This window comes from Stegostoma tigrinum, chromosome 10 (genome assembly GCF_030684315.1).
Source record: "Stegostoma tigrinum isolate sSteTig4 chromosome 10, sSteTig4.hap1, whole genome shotgun sequence".
Classification (NCBI taxonomy): Eukaryota; Metazoa; Chordata; class Chondrichthyes; order Orectolobiformes; family Stegostomatidae; genus Stegostoma; species Stegostoma tigrinum.
Genome location: NC_081363.1, coordinates 62180820 through 62201880, shown reverse-complemented (window position 1 = coordinate 62201880; position 21061 = coordinate 62180820). Strand labels below are relative to the sequence as shown.

Genomic DNA, 21061 nt, shown 5'->3' with positions numbered 1-21061 from the left:
ATCCTGGTGGCTAGCTTCCTGCCAGTTTGTCCAATGTAGTGTTTGTCACAGTTCTTGCAAGGTATTTTGTAAGTGACGTTTGTTTTGCTTGTTGTCTGTATAGGGTCTTTTAAGTTCATCAGCTGCTGTTTTAGTGTGTTGGTGGGTTTGTGGGCTACCCTGATGCCAAGGGGTCCGAGTACTCTGGCAGTCATTTCGGAAATGTCTTTGATGTAGGGGAGAGTGGTTATGGTTTCTGGGCCCATTTTGTCTGTTTGTTTGGGTTTGTTGCTGAGAAATCGGCGGACTGTGTTCATTGGGTACCCGTTCTTTTTGAATATGCTGTGTCGGTGATTTTCTTCTGCTCTGCGTAGTTCCTCTGTGCTGCAGTGTGTGGTGGCTTGTTGAAATAATGTTCTAATGCAGCTTCATTTGTGGGTGTTGGGATGGTTGCTTCTGTAGTTCAGTATTTGGTCCGTATGTGTTGTTTTCCTATAGACCTCCTAACAGTGAAACCAGGGTGACCTGAAGATTATTTTCTCCCCTTTGGTCCAGGAACTCCCCACCTACGTCCGTGACACCATCCACGCCCTCCACCTCCTCCAGGACTTCCAATTCCCTGGCCCCCAACACCTCATAGTCACCATGGACGTCCAGTCCCTATACACCTGCATTCCGCATGCAGATGGCCTCAAGGCCCTCCGCTTCTTCCTGTCCCGCAGGCCCGACCAGGCCCCCTCCACCGACACCCTCATCCACCTAGCTGAACTCGTCCTCACCCTCAACAACTTCTCTTTTGACTCCTCCCACTTCCTACAGACTAAGGGGGTGGCCATGGGCACCCACATGGGCCTCTTTGTAGGTTACGTGGAACAGTCCCTCTTCCGCACCTACACAGGCCCCAAACCCCACCTCTTCCTCCGGTACATTGATGACTGTGTCGGCGCCGCCTCTTGCTCCCCAGAGGAGCTCGAACAGTTCATCCACTTCACCAACACCTTCCACCCCAACCTTCAGTTCACCTGGGCCATCTCCAGCACATCCCTCACCTTCCTGGACCTCTCAGTCTCCATCTCAGGCAACCAGCTTGTAACTGATGTCCATTTCAAGCCCACCGACTCCCACAGCAACCTAGAATACACCTCCTCCCACCCAACATCCTGCAAAAATTCCATCCCCTATTCCCAATTCCTCCGCCTCCGCCGCATCTGCTCCCACGATAAGACATTCCACTCCCGCACATCCCAGATGTCCAAGTTCTTCAAGGACCACAACTTTCCCCCCACAGTGATCGAGAAAGCCCTTGACTGCGTCTCCCGTATTTCCCGCAACACATCCCTCACACCCCGCCCCCCACCCCCCACAACCGCCCAAAGAGGATCCCCCTCGTTCTCACACACCACCCTACCAACCTCCGGATATAACGCATCATCCTCCGACACTTTCGCCATTTACAATCCGACCCCACCACCCAAGACATTTTTCCATCCCCACCCCTGTCTGCTTTCCGGAGAGACCACTCTCTCCGTGACTCCCTTGTTCGCTCCACACTACCCTCCAACCCCACCACACCCGGCACCTTTCCCTGCAACCGCAGGAAATGCTACACTTGCCCCCACACCTCCTCCCTCACCCCTATCCCAGGCCCCAAGATGACATTCCACATTAAGCAGAGGTTCACCTGCACATCTGCCAATGTGGTATACTGCATCCACTGTACCCGGTGTGGCTTCCTCTACATTGGGGAAACCAAGCGGAGGCTTGGAGACCGCTTTGCAGAACACCTCCGCTCAGTTCGCAACAAACAACTGCACCTCCCAGTCGCAAACCATTTCCACTCCCCCTCCCATTCTCTAGATGACATGTCCATCATGGGCCTCCTGCACTGCCACAATGATGCCACCCGAAGGTTGCAGGAACAGCAACTCATATTCCGCCTGGGAACCCTGCAGCCACATGGTATCAATGTGGACTTCACCAGTTTCAAAATCTCCCCTTCCCCTACTGCATCCCTAAACCAGCCCAGTTCGTCCCCTCCCCCCACAGCACCACACAACCAGCCCAGCTCTTCCCCCCCAACCATTGCATCCCAAAACCAGTCCAACCTGTCTCTGCCTCCCTAACCGGTTCTTCCTCTCACCCATCCCTTCCTCCCACCCCAAGCCGCACCCCCATCTACCTACTAACCTCATCCCACCTCCTTGACCTGTCCGTCTTCCCTGGACTGACCTATCCCCTCCCTACCTCCCCACCTATACTCTCTCCACCTATCTTCTTTTCTCTCCATCTTCGATCCGCCTCCCCCTCTCTCCCTATTTATTCCAGTTCCCTCTCCCCATCCCCCTCTCTGATGAAGGGTCTAGGCCCGAAATGTCAGCTTTTGTGCTCCTGAGATGCTGCTTGGCCTGCTGTGTTCATCCAGCCTCACATTTTATTATCTTGGAATTCTCCAGCATCTGCAGTTCCCATTATCTCTGACCTGAAGATTAGACAACTTAAGAGGCAGGCCAGATGTCGTAGACCAGAAAATGAGCTTTTGTTGAGTCTGAAGTTTTGGCAAAATGGGATCAGAGTTGCATGGTATGAATCACACAAGATGTGAGCATTTTTCTTGCACCATCAAGGTAGCCTTTAGGACCATGTTACAAAGAGGTATTCGAGTAAGCAAGCCATGGTGTTCCTCAAGGAATAAAGCTGATTTGTGTCCTTGTTGAGTTCAGCTAAATTCCTGTCATGGGGAACACCCAAACACGTGTACAGCAGCAGGGAAGCTCATGCACAGCACTACCTAAATGGATGACCAATCACTTTCCGCTTAGCCACTAATCGATTTCTATGTCCGGGTTTGTAGAAGTGCAGTGTTCCGGGAGATCAGTAGGGAGGGAGGCAGTATGTGAGGAAGGCCTCAGTTTAGACTTGAAGAGTTCTGCTCAGACCATGTAGTTACTATTCATAAGCAGCACAGAAGAGGACAAGCTTCCCTGAGAGAGAAGAGAGCAGAGTTCAGCTCTTTGCCAAAGGCCTCATTCTCAAAGGGTCCTCCAGAAGCTTTTCTCTTACCTCACTGTAAGTATGTACAGGTCTCCATTCTACAAAGGAGGGACTCAGGAAAAGTCTTCAAGCTCTTGTAGACAAACCTTAAGCCTCAGAGCAGGACAAGCATGGTACTGCCTGTGGCTGTCAAGGTGACCGCAGCTCTGAATTATTGGGATCCTCCCAGGCTGAAATAGATGATGTCTGTGACCTGAGGAAGGGTCACCGGACCCGAAACGTTAACTCTGATTTTCTTCTTCACTAATGCTATCCAGACCCACTGAGCTATTTCAGCAACTTTTGTTTTCATTCCTGACGTCCGTGACCTGGTTGCCACCCACTGCTGGCACGGAGAGGAGACAGATTCTGGCTATATCAGGAGAGAGGAATTTATTGTGTTCCCTGTGAACACAGCAAAGAGGGAAAAATATGCACATGGTTCACCAGGATATGAGCACCCCCATAATGCAGGGAGCATGAGTGTCAGCCAGCATTGTGGCCAAGATGGATTGTAACCACAAAGCTCTTCACTTTCTGAAGATGCACTTGGTGTGTGACCATGCTCAGCACATCAGGCAGTTGAATGGCCTGTCTCATGGGTAGCAATCACGATTCTTTTAATCTGTACCAGTGGACCATTTTCTCAATATAAGTGGCATTATATCAAACCAGAGGGTGACTGTTGGGCAATATGATGTATCCTCTGACCAACTGGCTCATGAATGGCAGTACCTATAAACTGTGAGACATGCATGCCTTGTATGTGTGTGAGCACGAGATAAGGCTATGCTGTTAGTAAATGATTTGTGCTTGATAAAGTTTGAGGGCGGGTAAGTGGAGATTGTTGAGTTGGGTTCAGTGTGAGGCTGGTAATTTTGTTTACAATGACTTGGCATTTGAAGATATATTCACTGACAGTGAAAACTCATGTGAGGTCATGAAACTTCTCCTTGCTCCAGTTCAAGTCTTCAGGTTCCCAGTGACTGCAATTATGGAGACGTCGTCCCTTCTGCTACCCTCTCTGTATGTTCAGAGGGTGCCCTCCTTGGACACTGCATTTTAGGACTTAAGGGCATAGTATCAGCTGTTTGTGCTATTTTTACTTATTCTTCTGCTTAGAACATCTTCAAAACTCTGTTCCAGAATATTCTTGCAGTCAGGATGTGCTCTCCCTTTAAGAGATGCAGGCTGGCTTTAAGGTAAATGAAGATAGGCCTCTGCTTAGGGTACAGCCTCTTGACAGAATTGAAAGTGATGACTCATTTAGCCTCTTGTCAGAGCATCAAGCAATGTCCTACGGGCTACCACAAATTAAATTCCTAAGCGGCTCAATATTGTCTTCTGTTTGCATCAGAATGGGCGTGGTTGAATTGCACATCACAATTTTGGGACCTGTTAGGAGTCTTATTCAATTTCCTTGTAGTATTTATATATTCCCCCGCTATCTAATTTTCAACAGACCTCAATTCAACCTTCAGTCCGCCCACCTCCATCAATCCAAGTTCATCCAGATCTCAATTCTCATGACGATCTCTCACTGTCCCACACCATGCCGTTCTCTCTCCCCCATCCAAATGCCCAGAAGTGACTTTCTGCCACATGCTTTCTCACCTGAGAGACTCTCCAATGCAGGCTGTTGAATTCGGTGGGATATCCATATTCATCCTATTTACTTTGTTTCCCAGTCACTATAAGTTATGCCCACAGCATCCTATATATCTTGGGACTGTGTAGTTGGATGATAAAAATGAAGGACATTCGTGTTTTTAAATAGTAGGTAGCATTAGGAATCATTACTTGGCCTTCTTTTTAAGCCATAAAGACTTTTGCATGTGTGCCATTGAGCTTAGGTACTTGGATTAGGCATGTCTGATGTTTTAAATTAATTCTCTTCATCTCTCTTTACTAAGGAGGTAGATGCTGCCTGGACCCTGGTGACAAAGGAGAAAATTCTGTCACTTGAAGAGTTTAAAATCGAAGTAATGTTGGATGGACTGTTGGCACTCAAAGCTGAAAAGATTCCAGAACTGGATGATCTGCATCCAAGGATACTGGAGTGTGTGAAAGTGAAAATTGAAGAAACACTGGCTCTTTCAGATTTCAGTCTTCCCCAGACTCCAGGTAGGTGCCAGGAGGGCTGGTAAATTTCAGATGTTAAATGCTTGTTCAAAAAAAAGGCTATAAGGTTAAACTCAACAATGACAGACCAGTCAGTTTAACATCAGAAGTGGAGAAACTTCAAAAATGACTATTTGAAATAAAATTGGTAAATATGGACTTTTGAAAGGTGTTAGAAATAGTGCCACACAACAGATGTGTGGGAAAAATAAGAGCTCATGGAATAAAAGCGACAGGTATAATACGGGTACCAAAACTGGCTGAGGAAGCAGAGAGTAATGGCCAATTAATATTTTTGGGCTGAAGGAAGGTTTAAGGTGAAGTTCCCTAAAAAGTCATTATTGAGACACTTGCTATCACTGATACATATAAATGATTTAGATCTTTGAGTGGAGGTCAATTCCAAAGTTTGTGGATGATAGTAAAAGCATTGGGAGCATTGTAAACTGTGAGGAGCATTGGCAAGATGGAATGAGAGGATAGACAGGTGGCAGATGAAGTTCAATGCGGAGAAGTGTGAGGTGGTACACTTTGGTAAGAAGAACGTGGACCGATAAATGAAATATCTGAAGGGGATGCTATAAAGAGAGACTAGATAGGTCACTGTTTCTTTCCTTACAGTACAGAAGGCTGAGGGCGAACCTGAGTGAGGTGTAGAAAGTTATGAGGGGCATACAAAAAGTAGTTTGAGAGAAAATTTTCACCTTACTCGCTGCCTAAAAGTGTGATAGAGGAAGGAACTCTGAAGGCAATTAAAAACTATCTAGATGAGCACTTGAAATGCCATAGCTGTTATTGGCCAAGTTCTGCGAACTGGAATTAGGATAGATAGATGCTTCATGATCAGCATGGACAAAATGAAATGTAAGAACTCTATGACTCCAAGGAGTGAATGTGAAGTGTTTCAATCTCAGGAGTCATCAAGGGAGAGAGAATGGTTGGACATCAACATCTTTTTAGGGATCCCTTGGTTTAGAGGAAGAATGAGAGAAGAAGACCTAAATAAAAACCGAAAGAACTATGGATGCTATAAACCAGGAACTAAAACAGAAGTGGCTGGAAAAGCAAATCTGGCAGCATCTGTGAAGAAAAAAATCAGAGTTAAGGTTTCAGGTCAGGTGACCTTTCCTCGGAGCTAGCTCAATGAAACCCTGACCTCATCACAGCCTTGGTTGTAATGTGGACAAGAAGCGGAATTCCAGAGGGGAGGTGAGAGTGACAGCCTTTGACATCAAGGCAACACTTGACTAAGCGTGGCAACAAGAAGCCCTGGCAAAACTGGAATCAGTGGGAATCAGGGAAAAACTCTCAGCGGGTTGCAGTTATTTTCACTGAAAAGGATGGCAGTTGTTTGGTGGAGATCAGCCCCAGGACATCACTACAGGAGCTCCACAGAGTCGTGTCCTGGGCCCAGACATATTCTAAATGCTTCTTCAATGATCTTCTCATCATCATAAAGTCAGAAGTAGAGATGTTTGCTGATGTTTGCAAAATGTTCAGAATCATTTGCAACTTCTCAGATTCTGAAGTAGTCCATGTCCAAGACACGAGCAATATCCAGGTTTGGGCTGACAAGTGGCGAGTAACATTTACAGCACACAAGTGTCAAACAATGATTATCTCCAACATGAGAACCTAACATCACCTCTTGATATTCAACGGCATTACCATTACTGAATCCCCCACTTTCAACATTCTGGTAGTTTCCTTTGACCCTGAAACCAAACTGATCTAGAACCATAAATACTATGGCTACAACAGCAGCTCAGAGGCTAGGAATCCTGCAGCAAATAACTCACCTCTTATCTCCCCCAAAGCCTCTCCCTCATGTCCAAGGCACAACTCAGGAATGTGTTGGAATACTCTCCATTTGTTTGAATAAGGCAACTCCAACAACAGTCAAGAAGCTTGACACTATCCAGGACAAAGCAGCCTGCCAGATTGGCACCACATCCACAAAACTTCCTTCTTCCTATCAGTGATGCTCAGCAGGAGTATTACATACTTCCTACAAGACACGGTGCAGTCATTTGCCAAGGCTCCTTATAAAATCCCCAAATTGTAAAAATCTGTTTTAGCATTCCCAGGTAAATTTAAATCATGAAAATCATCATTTAAGTCCAAATTTACAAGCCAAATGTACATTTTCAACAGGTTCATCTTATTAGCATAGCCTCTATTTAGCACTTGTTTTCACCCTTTTACCAAAACAAACCCTTCAGTGGAAATAATGACTATCAAAACAATGATACCTGCTTTCCCAAAATAAACTAAATCGGTATTTAGAAAGAACTAGTTATAAATGAATCCAGTCTACCTAATCATTCAGAGGAAGCAATACTTCAGGCTTTATGTAAAGATGTAATTCTTTAATAATTTACATGAGTGAAATTGAAAACTTGACATGACCACAGCAAACAATTCTAATTATCAAAGGAATGTTGTGCATTTGTTCAAAAATAAACTTGTCGTACCTTGACAATTTCTATAGACAACATTCTGGCTGAATAATGCAGCAACACTGTGAAAAGTAATTAGTTCCTCTTAGGAATACAGCTTCTGGTTCTGGGCTTAAGGGGCCTTGATATGGGTAGATTGGCATCCTAACATAAATAAGGCACTAAGGAATTACATTTTTGTGAAATATCTTAGTGGAAAGCATTAGAATTTCTCTATGTGCACTATCATAGTGTGCTACCAGGCAACCACATTGAGTTTGACTAGTTCTTCACTGTATAAAGACTTATTCTGAGATTCAGAATATACACATTCATAACTGAAGTTTCCAGATCTGGACAATGATAAATGATTGCAGGTTAAATCAGAAGAGATTTTAAGAAAAGTTTTACTGTTTCTAGTTAGAAGTACTGAAAAAGTATAATCAAACAACATCTGATCCAGCATAGGCTAGTATGTGTCATGATTCCAGGCCAAACTAGTAACTTTGCTATGATCCCTGGTGAGCCACCAAGTTAGATTATGATCCCAGCAAGACCACCAATAATATAACCTGACTAGGGACCAATAACTTATTTTTAAAGTTAACAAAAGATGAGAACAAGGGGACTTACTGAGAGAATAAAGCCACAAGTTCACAAACAATGATAATGGGAACTGCAGATGCTGGAGAATCCAAGATAACAAAGTGTGGAGCTGGATGAACACAGCAGGCCAAGCAGCATCTTAGGAGCACAAAAGCTGACATTTCGGGCATAGACCCTTCATCAGAGACGGGGATGGGGAGAGGGTTCTGGAATAAATAGGGAGAGGGGGGAGGCGAACCGAAGATGGAGAGAAAAGAAGATAGGTGGAGAGGAGAGTATAGGTGGGGAGGTAGGGAGGGGATAGGTCAGTCCAGGGATTACAAAAGAGTTGCAGTGGGAAAGAGATTCCCTGAGGTTAGTCCGGAGGGAGGAGGGTAACTTCTTCAGGTTAGGCATCCCTGGAAGAGGCTTCGCAGTGAGGTTTAAATTGTATCAGTGATAATGGGAACTGCCGATGCTGGAGAATCCAAGATAACAAAGTGTGAAGCTGGATGAACACAGCAGGCCAAGCAACATCTCAGGAGCACAAAAGCTGACGTTTCTGGCCTAGACCCTTCATCAGAGAGGGGGATGGGGAGAGGGCTCTGGAATAAATAGGGAGGGAGGGTTCACAAACAATGACACTTCACTGTAAACTTTAGAACATAAAACAGTCTACAGTACTTGTACAACTAATTTCTAACACCCAGAATGCACATATGATCAACATGGATAATAACAGGAATACAGAGTACTGGGCTAATGGTAAGATTCTTGGTAGTGTGGACCGGCAGAGAGATCTCAGTGTCCATGTGCATAGATCCCTGAAAGTTGCCAACCAGGTTGATAGGGTTGTTAGGAAGGCGTACGGTATGTTAGGTTTTATTGGTAGAGGGATTGAGTTTCAGAGCCATGAGGTCATGTTGCAGCTGTACAAGACTCTGGTGCGGCCACACGCATTATAGGAAGGATATGGAATCATTGGAAAGGGTGCAGAGGAGATTTACCAGGATCAGACATAGTGGGAACTGCAGATGCTGGAGAATCCGAGATAACAAAGTGTGGAGCTGGATGAACACAGCAGGCCAAGCAGCATCTTAGGAGCACAAAAGCTAATGTTTTGGGCCTAGACCCTTCATCAGAAAAGGGGGATGGGGAAAGGATTCTGAAATATATAGAGAGAGACGGGGAGGTGGACTGAAGATGGCTGGAGGAGAAGATAGGTGGAGAGGAAAGTATAGGTGGGGAGGTAGGGAGGGGATAGGTCAGTCTGGGGAGGAGGACAGGTCAAGGGGCGGGATGAGGTTAGTAGGTAGGTAATGGAGGTGCGGCTTGAGGTGGGAGGACGGGATAGATGAGAGGAAGAACAGGTTAGAGAGGCGGGGATGAGCTGGACTGGTTTTGTGATGCAGGGAGGGAGGGGAGATTTTGAAGCTGGTGAAATTCACATTGATACCATTGGGCTGCAGGGTTCGCAAGCCGAATATGAGTTGCTGTTCCTGCAACCTACGGGTGGCATCATTGTGGCACTGCAGGAGGCCCACGATGCACAAGTTGTCTAAGGAATGGGAGGGGGAGTTAAAATGGTTTGCGACTGGGGGGTGCAGTTGCTTATGGCAAACTGAGCGAAGGTGTTCTGCAAAGCGGTCCCAAAGCCTCCGTTTGGTTTCCCCAATGTAGAGGAAGCCACACCGGGTACAGCAGATGCAGTATACCACATTGGCAGATGTGCAAGTGAACATCTGCTTGATATGCAAAGTCATCTTGGGGCCTGGGATGGGGGTGAGAGAGGTGGTGTGAGGGCAGGAGTAGCACTTCCTGCGGTTGTAGGGGAACGTGCCGGGTGTGGTGGGGCTGGAGGGGACTGTGGAGTGAACAAGGGAGTCGCGGAGAGAGTGGTCTCTCTGGATGGCAGACAAGGGTGGGGTTCTGGAGGATGTGGAAGGTGTGGGTGGTGGGGCGAACGTAGGTAGGGAGTTCCTGGACCAAGGGGGAGAAAATGGAGCCCAGATAGGTGGGGCTATGATCCAGGGGGCATTAGGAGGAGGTGTCGGAGAGTTGGCATCTGGCCTCAGCAATGTAAAGGTCAGTGCACCATACTACAACTGCACCTCCCTTGTCTGCGGGTTTGATGGTGAGGTTGGGTTTGGAGCGGAGGGAGCAGAGGGCTGCACGTTCTGCAGCGGAGAGGTTGGAGTGGGTGAGAGGGGTGGAGAGGTTGAGACGATTGATATCTCGATGGCAGTTGGAGATGACGAGGTCAAGGGGGGGTAGGAGGCCTGGGGGTGGTGTCCAGGAGGAGGACTTGTGTTGGAGGTGGGTGAAGGGGTCAGTGGAGGAAGGCTTAAGCTCACGGTTGTTGCCATACCAGGATGTTGCCTGGTATGGAGGGACGGTCTTATGAGGAAAGGCTAAGGGACTTGAGGCTGTTTTCGTTAGAGAGAAGAAGCTTAAGAGGTGACTGAATAGAGACATGCAAGATGATCAAAGGATTAGATAGGGTGGACAGTGAGAGCCTTTTTCCTAGGATGGTGACGGCTAGCACGAGGGGACATAGCTTTAAATTGAGGGGTGATAGATATAGGACAGATGTCAGAGGTAGTTTCTTTACTCTGAGAGTAGTAACGGCATGGAATGCACTGCCAGCATCAGCAGTAGACTCGCCACATTTAAGGGGATTTCAGTGGTCATTAGATAAAGATATGGATGATAATGGAATAGTATAGGTTAGATGGGCTTCAAATTGGTTTCACAGGTTGGCGCAACATCGAGGGCAGAAGGGTCTGTACTGCGCTGTAATGCTCTATCTTCTATGTTCTATACTACAGTTGAATACATATGGAGCACAATAAATAGCAGATGCATTCAGGACAGATTTCAAGAGTTTTCCAGCAACTCCCCTCAAATATTTATGATACAGCTCCTCATCAAGTCTCAAAAAACTTTGCAAGTGTTTGCAATTCACACTCATGCTGATCTGACCTTAAAGCTCTCTCACAAGAGCTGCTCCATCATGGGCTGCCTTTACAAGTACACCTGTTTTAGTTGATCACGCTCCTCTCCTGAGACCACGCTGCCATAGACTTCATAGAGGCACACCTGTACTTATTCACAAGCATAACTCCAGGTTTTGCCAAAAGCTAGCTTCACTAAGCTCTACCTTTCATGTGCTTTCCTTATACTCTAATCCTTTACAGTTGCATCAAGCAGACGTTACTTGTGAGCTTTTAACACACCACCAGGAACACCCCACCCCCCACCCCACTCCCACCCCCACATTTCTCAACTGTACTGGCTAAATAGTGGCTCTCAGCCTCTTGTGAGCCACCACAATTTCTGGGATATTTCCTAAGCCCTGACTGCAACACCTAGTTATCAATTAACTCCTGGAACTTGGCCTGAATTCTAACAACACAAAGATATCCAAATGCTCCAACATCTTCTCACTGGGTCTCCTGCACAGAATACATGGAGATCAGTTCCCTTCTGTGCAATATAGCCAAAATCAGCACTTCTGAAATGGATTCTACTCTCTTCTCCATCCACCTATGGACTTTTGATCATTGTCTATCTTCCTTAAACTCCTGTTCAGTGACCCTGAATTGCTCTGCGTGACCTATTGAGAATCTTCCCATGTGTCCCTCCCCTGTTGCTGGGCAGAATTTAATGTTGTCACCTAGCCACTTTTAGAAGTGAATATACTTAACACCGAGTACAAGCCAAACAGAAATAACTAGTGGGTTTCAAGACATGTACAAACATAAAAAAAAAGAGCAAAAGTAAACAATTCTGCCCCTCAAGCCAGTTTCACCATTCAATATGATCAAGACTCGTCTGTTTGTTATTTGAATTCCACTTTCATTCCCTTGATCAACAAGAATCTGTACAGATACATATTACTATCAACTATTGGGATTATCTTTTTAGCTCTGAACCCATTTTCTGGCTGCTCCCCTCTTACTGTAGCTCCCACTCATCAGGGAAATTATTGCTGTGGGCTTGGGACCCATATCCAACAGTTCTCCCAGTCATCCTTTCTCCTCCTCAACACCCAGACTATTTCCCCCTCCATTCCCAGCCTCAGTATCCCCTGCCACGGCTAAACTTGCTGACGATATTCAACAGCAGCATGGCCCTGAATGATTAGATTCGATTAGATTCCCTACAGTATGGAAACAGGCCCTTTGGCCCAACAAGTCCACACCGCCCTATGGAGCATCCCACCCAGACCCATACCCCTATAACCCACACACCCCTGAACACTACGGGCAATTTAGCATGGCCGATCCACCTAGCCTGCACATCTTTGGAGGAAACCGGGGCACCCAGAGGAAACCCACGCAGACATGGGGAGAATGTGCAAAGTCCATACAGACAATTACCAGAGGCTGGAATCAAACCCAGGTCCCTAGCGCTGTGAGGCTGCAGTGCTAACCACTGAGCCGCCGTGCTGCCCTAATGAGTCCTGTAAACATTCCTGTATGTGCTGAAGCCCACACAATCAACATGTTTTGCTGAAGTTATTTTTCTGTGTGCCTGGCTGATTGTTGCACCATGTAAGAGGGAGAGTTTCATTCCGAGTCATTGGACTTCACCTTGAACCAGGATTGCAACTGCTGCCAGGAATAACATCAGCCTCTGGACCAGCTGTCGATTGAGGGGTCCTCAATGGGCAGAAGGGCATGAGGCTTACTGTTATTTTTCTCTCTTTTTCATTCTTTTTATTTACTTCATAGATATTACTTTCTTTTTTCATCTTTTATTATTACTCAGTAAATATTCATATTTATGCAAATTGCTGTTGTCGAGCCTTCTCTTAACTAAATTTAACCGAATCCGAAAAGAACCGGCCCCCCCACCCCACAACCCCCAGCCTCCACATCCCATTGTCTCTCCAAAGGAGTCTCCATTGGGAGAGATAAGCAATGTATCAACAATACTATGCCAGAATGGGGCAAGCTACATGAAGTAGTTTATTCCTGTCGATGTTAAATGTTCCTATTTAAAGTATTGTAGATTTTCTTTGGTTAAAAGGTGAGACAGCTGCATAACCTGAGCAGACTGTCATGTTTGAAGTAGAGCATTATTTTCTTTCTCTTGCACAAAACAGCCTTTTAAAATAAACACTTCATAAACTACCTGAACAAAGCATTTGAAACGGTTTTCTACTTTGAAAAAAAATGGGAAAGCAATCAGATATTATAGTGAAGTGAAGCACTGTATCTGTTGGGGCTAATTAGATGTTAGCCCTGGAAATTGTACATCCTGTTCATGCTCAAACAGCTGAATATAAGTTCCAACCATCGTCACAATTTGACAAAAATATGAAGTCAAGTCCCATGCTTTTGGGAGAGGCTACAACTTTTGTGCAAAAAGTATAACAAAACCCCCCATTAGAAATTTACAAATGCCATTTTCAGTGAACAAAAGTAAACATTGAACCATAAAATATGTAACTGCTGATTGTGTTACTCTGTTAAAAATTTATTTTGTACAGGTTACAAAAACTAAGGAAATATTTTGGGCAGAAAGTTTCCAAAGCTTTCGAAAAATTGAGTGAATCAACTGATCCATTAATGACATGCAATGATAAAATATTGAGATCGGCTTTGCCTATTATAAATGCTTCATATGAATTTAAAGGTGAAGCAGGTCAAGGCTATTAAGCCCCCTGAGCCCCTTTACTATTTGATAAGCAATTTTATCTGTCGATATGCTGGTTCCACAAGTAAAACATGGCATAGCAAGTAAGGACATACACTCTATCCCTGTAACCCTATATTTCCCATGGCTAATCCACCTTGCATGCACATCCCTGGACACTATGGGCAATTTAGCATGGCCAATCCACCTAATCTGCGCATCTTTGGACTGTGGGAAGAAACCCACGCAGACACGGGGTAAGTGCAATATCCACACAGATAGTCGCCTGAGGTGGGAATCAAACCCGGGTCCCTGGTGCTCTAAGGTAGCAGTGCTAACCAACGAGCCACTATGCCACCTCAAACCACATTTAAAAACCTCCCATCTGTGACTTAACAAGTTACTCCTGTCCCTTCATATCAGGTTTGAGTGAGGAGAGCTTTCTGTGAACTGTGTGGAGAGTGGGTGCAGAGCTGGGCTGAGACAAACAAAGTATCAAAATCCCAACAGTGTTAAATGGTCAATGATACCTCAGTGCTCACATCCCCAGCCACCCTACCATGCTAGCAGATGCCCCCTCAGGTTCCCCCCCAGCTCAAAATGATTCATCTATGCCTCCTCAGATCATCCATGTCATCTTGTGTCCTCCATTAAACCCTTATAGCCACTCACCCAAAATCCATGTTATATCAATGAAAAATATTAAATGTTCTTTGTGGAAAAATGAAACCTCAACAACTAATAAAGGTTTCAATATATATGGTGTTGAAAGAAAAATGCATTGTCATCTAAAAACACCATGTAATATGTACATGTACTCCTTACTTAAGGTTGAGACTGTGTCCCTAAAAGTCACAACTTTAAGTAAAAAAAACTTTAAGTGAGGCAATGATTCCCATTGTAATCATCCCACCTTGTTGACCTGACACAACCTGTTCATCTTCTTCCCCACCTATGAGCTCCACCCTTCACACAATCCCTACTACCCCAACCTGCATCTACCTATCACCATCCCACCTATCTTTCCCCAGCCCCACCCATCCTCTCTCTAAATCTCTTCCAGCTCCATTCCCCCTCCCCAGTCCTGATGACGGGTCCAGGCCCAAAACATCGACTCTCCTTCCCCTCTGATGGTGCCTGACCTGCTGTCTTCCTCCACTGTATTGATTTTGACTCCAACATCTACAATTCTTGATACCTCCCAGTACTTGACATTGATTTGTGAGGTGATGAAACATGGACAGCAGGTGGCTGAATAAATACATGATACTGGCTACATAGTATTTCTGTTTTGTCCGGCATTGGATATGTTCATAAAGTTGAACTTACCTTCACATTTGAGTCCCTGCCGCACTAACCCCCATAGCATCTCTCCACAGTGATCACAGAATGCAGGAGCTCTGTAGGAATGGACAAACAAGGTATGCGGTCGAATCTGGAAATCTTCAAATGTGGCAGCAGCTGCACATTACAAACAGAGGAAGAATTTAGGAATCATGAACAGTGATTTTTTTTATACACTATATTTAGAAGAAAGAAATGTGGGCTCTTTTCTAAATTAACCTACACACTTTTATTAAATTGGATACTATGAGATAATCATTTGCGCTAGTTGAGAGTTGATGGAATTTAACATTAATTCTGGAAGCTATTGTTCAGAGTATAGTAATAATGTCACTGGACTAGTAATCCTAAAGGCCAGGAAACAGCCCTGCACACATGGGTACGTATGCAACCAGGTAACAGAATCGTTACAGTGCGGAAAGAGGCCATTCACCTCATTGAGTCTGTACCAATCCTCTGAAGACCATCACACCCAGAACCATCCCCGCTCAAACTAACTCCACATCTACCATATGTCTACCCCTTAGTCTACATCCCTGAACACTATGGGCAATTTAGCATGGGCAATCCACCTAAACTGCACATCTTTGGACTGTGGGACAAAGCTAGAGAACCCAGCAGAGACCTACACAGACAAGGAGAACGTGTAAACTACATTCACACACAGTCAGTCAAGGCTGGAAATAAACCTAGCTCCCTAGCACTGTAAGGCGGTAGCACTAACCATTGGGGCACAATACCTCTTCAGGTCATTTAGTGAAATTTCAATTTGCTTAATAAATTTGAAGTATAAAGTTGTTCTCAATGATGGTAATCATTGAAACTATTATTGCTAAAACCTATATGGTTCACTTTTCTCCATTAAGGAAGAAAATCTATCGTCCTTATCTGATCCAGCCTACATGTGACTCCAGACCCATACAATGTAGTTGACACTGAATTGCGCTTTATAATAGCCAAACAAACTGCTCAATTCAATGGCAACTGGAGATGGGCAATAAATGCTGGACTTGTCCACAACAATTAAGCTCCATCAGATCATAAAACGTAGGAGTGGAAGTAGACCATTCAGCCCATCAATCCAGCTTGGCATGGCTGATCTGATAAACTTCAAATTGCTTACCTGCCTTCTCCCCAGAACCTTTGTTTCCCTTTACTGATTAACAAACTGTCTATCTCAGCCTTGAAATTCTTAATGACCTAGCTTCTATAGTCCTCTGTGGTAAAGAACTCCACAGATTCACAACCTTCTGAGAGAAGAAATTCCTCCTCACTTCTGAACTAATTGGACAACCCATTACTCTGAGGTCGTGCCTTATAGCCCTAGACCTCCCACAAGGGGAAACGACCTTTCTGCATCTATCCTGTCAAGACCCCTAAGGATATTGTATGTTTCAATGAGATTACCTCTCATTCTTCTATACTCCAAGCAGTACAGACCCTATCCACACAACATGTCCTCAGAAGGAGAAATCCCTCACATTCACAAAACAAACCAAAGTTGCTGGAAAAGCTCAGCAAATCTGGCAGCATCGGTGTAGAAAAATCTGAGTCAATGTTTCCGATGTCCCTCCCTCGGAACAGTATTCCAGCCAGGGTTTAATTGATGCCTTGTGTAGTTTTAGCAAAATATCCTTATTTTTGAACTCCAATCCCTTTGAAATAAAGGCAACATTCCAACATTTTTCTCTACTACCTGCTGAATTTGTCTGCAAGGGACGTCCAAATCCCACTGAGCTGTAGCTTTCTGCAATTTTTCTCCACTTAAATAATATTCAACTCCTATATTCTTACTACCAAAGCATATAGATTTACATTGCTTTTTCCCACATTATATTCTACCTACCAAGACCTTAGCCACTTGCTTAAGCCATCTATATCTCTCTACAGAGTCTTGGTGTCATTCTCATCTGCAAGCATGGTTATATTACATTCATTCACTTTTCTCATCCAAGTCTTTAGTATTTATTTTAAATAACTTTAGTCCCAGCACTGATCAGTGTAGCACTCCACTAGTTACAGGTTATCACCCTAAAAATGCCCCCTTATCACAACTCTCTGTCTTCTATCAGTTAGCCAATTCTCCATCCATGCTGATGGACTATTTACAATACAATGGTTGGCCCTTACAATTTGCCTACTGGCATGACAGATCCACAGCAGATGCCATTTCCTTGGCCCTACGCTCATCCGTGGAACATCTGGATACCAAGGCTACATACGTCAGGCCCCTGCTTATCGACTACAGTTCTACCTTCAACACCATAATTCCAAACAAACTCATGTCTAAACTCCACTACCAAGGTCTTGGCTCCCTCCACTGCCGTAACTAGATCTTTGACTTTTTAACTCTTAGGCTGCAATCAGTAAGAATAGGCAGCAGCACATCCTCCACCATAACCCTCAACATAAGTGCAACACTGTGTACTCAGCACCCTACTATTCTGCTTATACAATCATGACTTTGCGGCCAAATTCTGCCAACTCCATTTACAAATTGTCAGACAACACCACCATTGTAGGGCAGATCTTAAACAACGACAAGACTAAATACCAGAAAGAGATTGAATGCTTAGAGGTATGGCATAGAGACAACAATTTCTCCATCAACAATGGCAAAACAAAGCAGCTGATCATTGACTTCAGGAAGCAGAGCAGAGGGCACACCTTTGTCTCCATCAATGGTGCTGAGGTGGAAATGGTCGACAGCATCAAGTTCCAACAATCTTTCCTGGTCCATCCATGTCGGTGCAATGGTCAAGAAACCACAACAGCTTCTCTATTTCCTTAAGAGGCTGAGGAAATTTGGCATGTCCACAAGGACATATCACAGTGTGGTAGGGCAACTGGTCCACCCAAGAACACAAGAAATTTCAGAAAGTCACAAATATAGCCCAGTTGATCACGCAAACCAGGTTTTTATCCATTGATGCCAACTATGCTTCCTGACACCTCAAGACAGCAACCAAAATAATTCAAAAACCCTCCCAATCTGGGTATACTTTCTTCCACCCTCTTCCATCAGGCAGAAGATATAAAAGCTTCTATACATGTTCAAATAGATTCAAGAACCACTTCTTCCCCACTGTTATCAGACTTCTGAATGGACCTCTCAAATTTTAAATTTAATGTTGATCTCTATTCCTTTTTTCTGCTGTCATAACACCGTATTCTTCACTCTATTGTATTACCCGAATGCCCTTTGTATGCTCTGCCTAAACCCTAGCAAAATAAAACATTTCACTGTATTTACGTACACATGACAAATACAAATCAAATCAAAGCAAATCTTATTAAGGACGCTAATGTGTGTACCTTATCAAATGCTTTCTGGAAACCCAAATATATTACATCCATTCTTTACCCTTTGTCCAGCTTTTTAGTTTCTCAACTAATTCTGATTAATTTTTTTCTCATGAAGCCATACTCACTCTGCAATTAAATCCTTTATAATAGATGCAAATACTTTCCCAATAACAGATACTAAGCTAACTAACCTATAATTACCTGTCTTCTTTGCCTCCTTTCTTTCTTAAGTAAAGATATTACATTGGCAGTTTTATAATGACCCATGAAATTTCCAAATTCATGAAAGAATAAGTGATAAAAGGAAAAGACAGGTGCATTGAGAAATGAAAAATGTAGTATCTAGCAGGAATGTTCTTTTGAGCTCAGTTGTAAAAAAGAAGTTATATTGAAGCATAATATTTAAGTGGCTCCTCTGTTATATTCTGTTCTGGAGTGCCTGGTGCCAGTATTTGGTCACAGAGTCATAGAGTCATATGGCACGGAAACAGACTCTTTGGTGCAACTCCTGTATGCTGACCAGACATCCTAATTAATCTAGTCCTATTGACCAACATTTGGCTCGTATCCCTCTAAACCTCTGTGATTCATATACCCATCCAGATGTCTTTTCAAAATTGTATTTGTACCAGGCTCCAGCCCTTCCTTGGTCAGCTCATTCCATACATGCACAACCCTCTGTATGAAAATGTTGCCCCTTAGGTCACTTTTAAATCTTTCCCCTCTCACCTTAAACCAATGCTCTCTAGTTTTGGACTCCCCTCCATTAGCGAAAAGACCTTGAGTATTCACCCTATCCATGCCTTTCATAATTTTATATACCTATATATATTTACTCCTCAGACTCTGAAGCCCCAGACAAAATAGCCCCAGCCTGTTCAGCTCTCCCTATAGCACAAACACTCCAACCTTGGCAATATCCTTGTAAATCTTTTCCAAACCCTTTCAAATTTAACAATGTTTTTTCCAATAGCAAGCAGACCAGAATTGAATGTAGTATTCCAAAAGTGGCATATGCAATGTCTTGTACAGTTGCAACATGACCTCCCAACTCTTATACTCAATGCACTGACCAATAAAAGCAAGCATACCAAAGACATTTGGTGCATAGTTCTGTCAACCTCAGGGAAATATTCAGAGATACTTTAGAACTAAAATCAGTGACTTTTCCTTCATGAATGACTATTTTTTAGCCTATTGGATAGGCACATTTTTATTTAACAAACACAAAATTAGTCAAAACATGAATAAACAGGGATTGAATGTGGTGACAAGATAAAGGAAGAGTGTTGTTTGTCGGAAAAAAGATGGTGCATGATTTGGAGGAGAATGAGGAGGTGCTGGTGTTCCTATGTGCCTGCTGCCCATGCCCTTCTGGATGGGAAGGTTTGCAGCTTTGTGAGGTGCTGCGGAGAAGGCTTAGCAAGTTGTTGCATTGAATATTGTAGATGGTACACAATGCAACCACAATATACTTGTGATAGAGGGAATGAATTTTTAAATAGGTGCAGTGCCAAAAATATGGACTGCTTTGTCCTGCATGTTTAATTTTTGCACGGTGTTGAAATTGTACTCATCCACTACTGTATTCCATCACAACGGCGTTGTACCCTACATAATTGGTGATGAAAAGGCTTTGGGGATCAGGAGATGAGCCAGCCACCACAGAAAATCTTACCTTTAATGCCTTCAACAGCCACAGCATTCATATGGTGAAATCCATTAAGTTTATGGTTGCCTTTGATCCCTCAAATGTTAATGATGGGGGACTTGTTGACTGTCATGGCATTGAGTGCCAATTAAATACCTAAATTCTATTCTTTAATTATAACTAACAACATAAAGTTAAAGGATTAGACAAAATAAGAGCATTTAGTTTTCAAAGGGGTACTGAATATGTCTGGACTTCCTGATTTACCCATTTCCAGCCCCTGCTTCTAAACTTGCTTAATTCTAAGCTGATTCCTGGTTCTGGTGTAAAGTTATTTATATTCATTCCGTTTTCTCGACCTCTTGCTAGGACTCAAAGCAAATGATGATGCTAAATAGTCATTCTGCAGCACAAGACAAAGAGAAGCAAAAACACATTCTCAAACAACGTACTGCACCTCAGCCGAAACAACACGTACTTTCAACTTGTTGACTTCCAAAACAGGGGACACTTCCCAGTATATTATTTCAGCTTCTAGAAATGAATGGTAAAAATACAGACATAGCAAAATGCTGTCATTTATTTGCCAAAGATACAGACATAGCAAAATGCTGTCATTTATTTGATAACACTTCATTAATCAAAGAAACACCAAAATAGTGATCTCTCAGGCAGTAAGGTGGATTTAATTTAATATAATTTAGTAGGTGCAGAAACTTGATTGATTAAATTGTTTTGTTAATATTACAGCAGTATAAAATTACTGGGGGAAGTGCACTGGTGTGTGGGCTGAATTTTGTTCACCTACTGCAGGATGAACGGCATTTCATTCTTTAGGACACATTCCCTTAGTTAATAGTTCTTCCTGACATAATGAATTATAAAATGCTTTATTTTGCAAAAGGAAAGGGGGCGTTTAATGTGGACCAATTTATTTGAATTATGGCTTGCAGACATTTGAACA

General features: G+C 43.8%; 1 protein-coding gene and 1 long non-coding RNA gene across 2 annotated transcripts in view; one reads left to right on the top strand and one right to left on the bottom strand.

Moving 5' to 3' along the window:
* The window catches only part of LOC132210059 (uncharacterized), an 86954-nt gene extending 81938 nt beyond the window's left edge, over positions 1 to 5016 (top strand). Inside the window, exon 4 of the long non-coding RNA XR_009446244.1 lies at positions 4923 to 5016. This is a non-coding gene — a long non-coding RNA (uncharacterized LOC132210059). The remainder of the gene's footprint in view (positions 1 to 4922) is intronic.
* Positions 1 to 21061, bottom strand: part of prkd1 (protein kinase D1) — a 323251-nt gene that overhangs the window by 121541 nt on the left and 180649 nt on the right. Inside the window, exon 4 of the mRNA XM_059649207.1 lies at positions 15126 to 15257. Coding sequence (XP_059505190.1) covers positions 15126 to 15257 — 132 coding nt within the window. The remainder of the gene's footprint in view (positions 1 to 15125; positions 15258 to 21061) is intronic.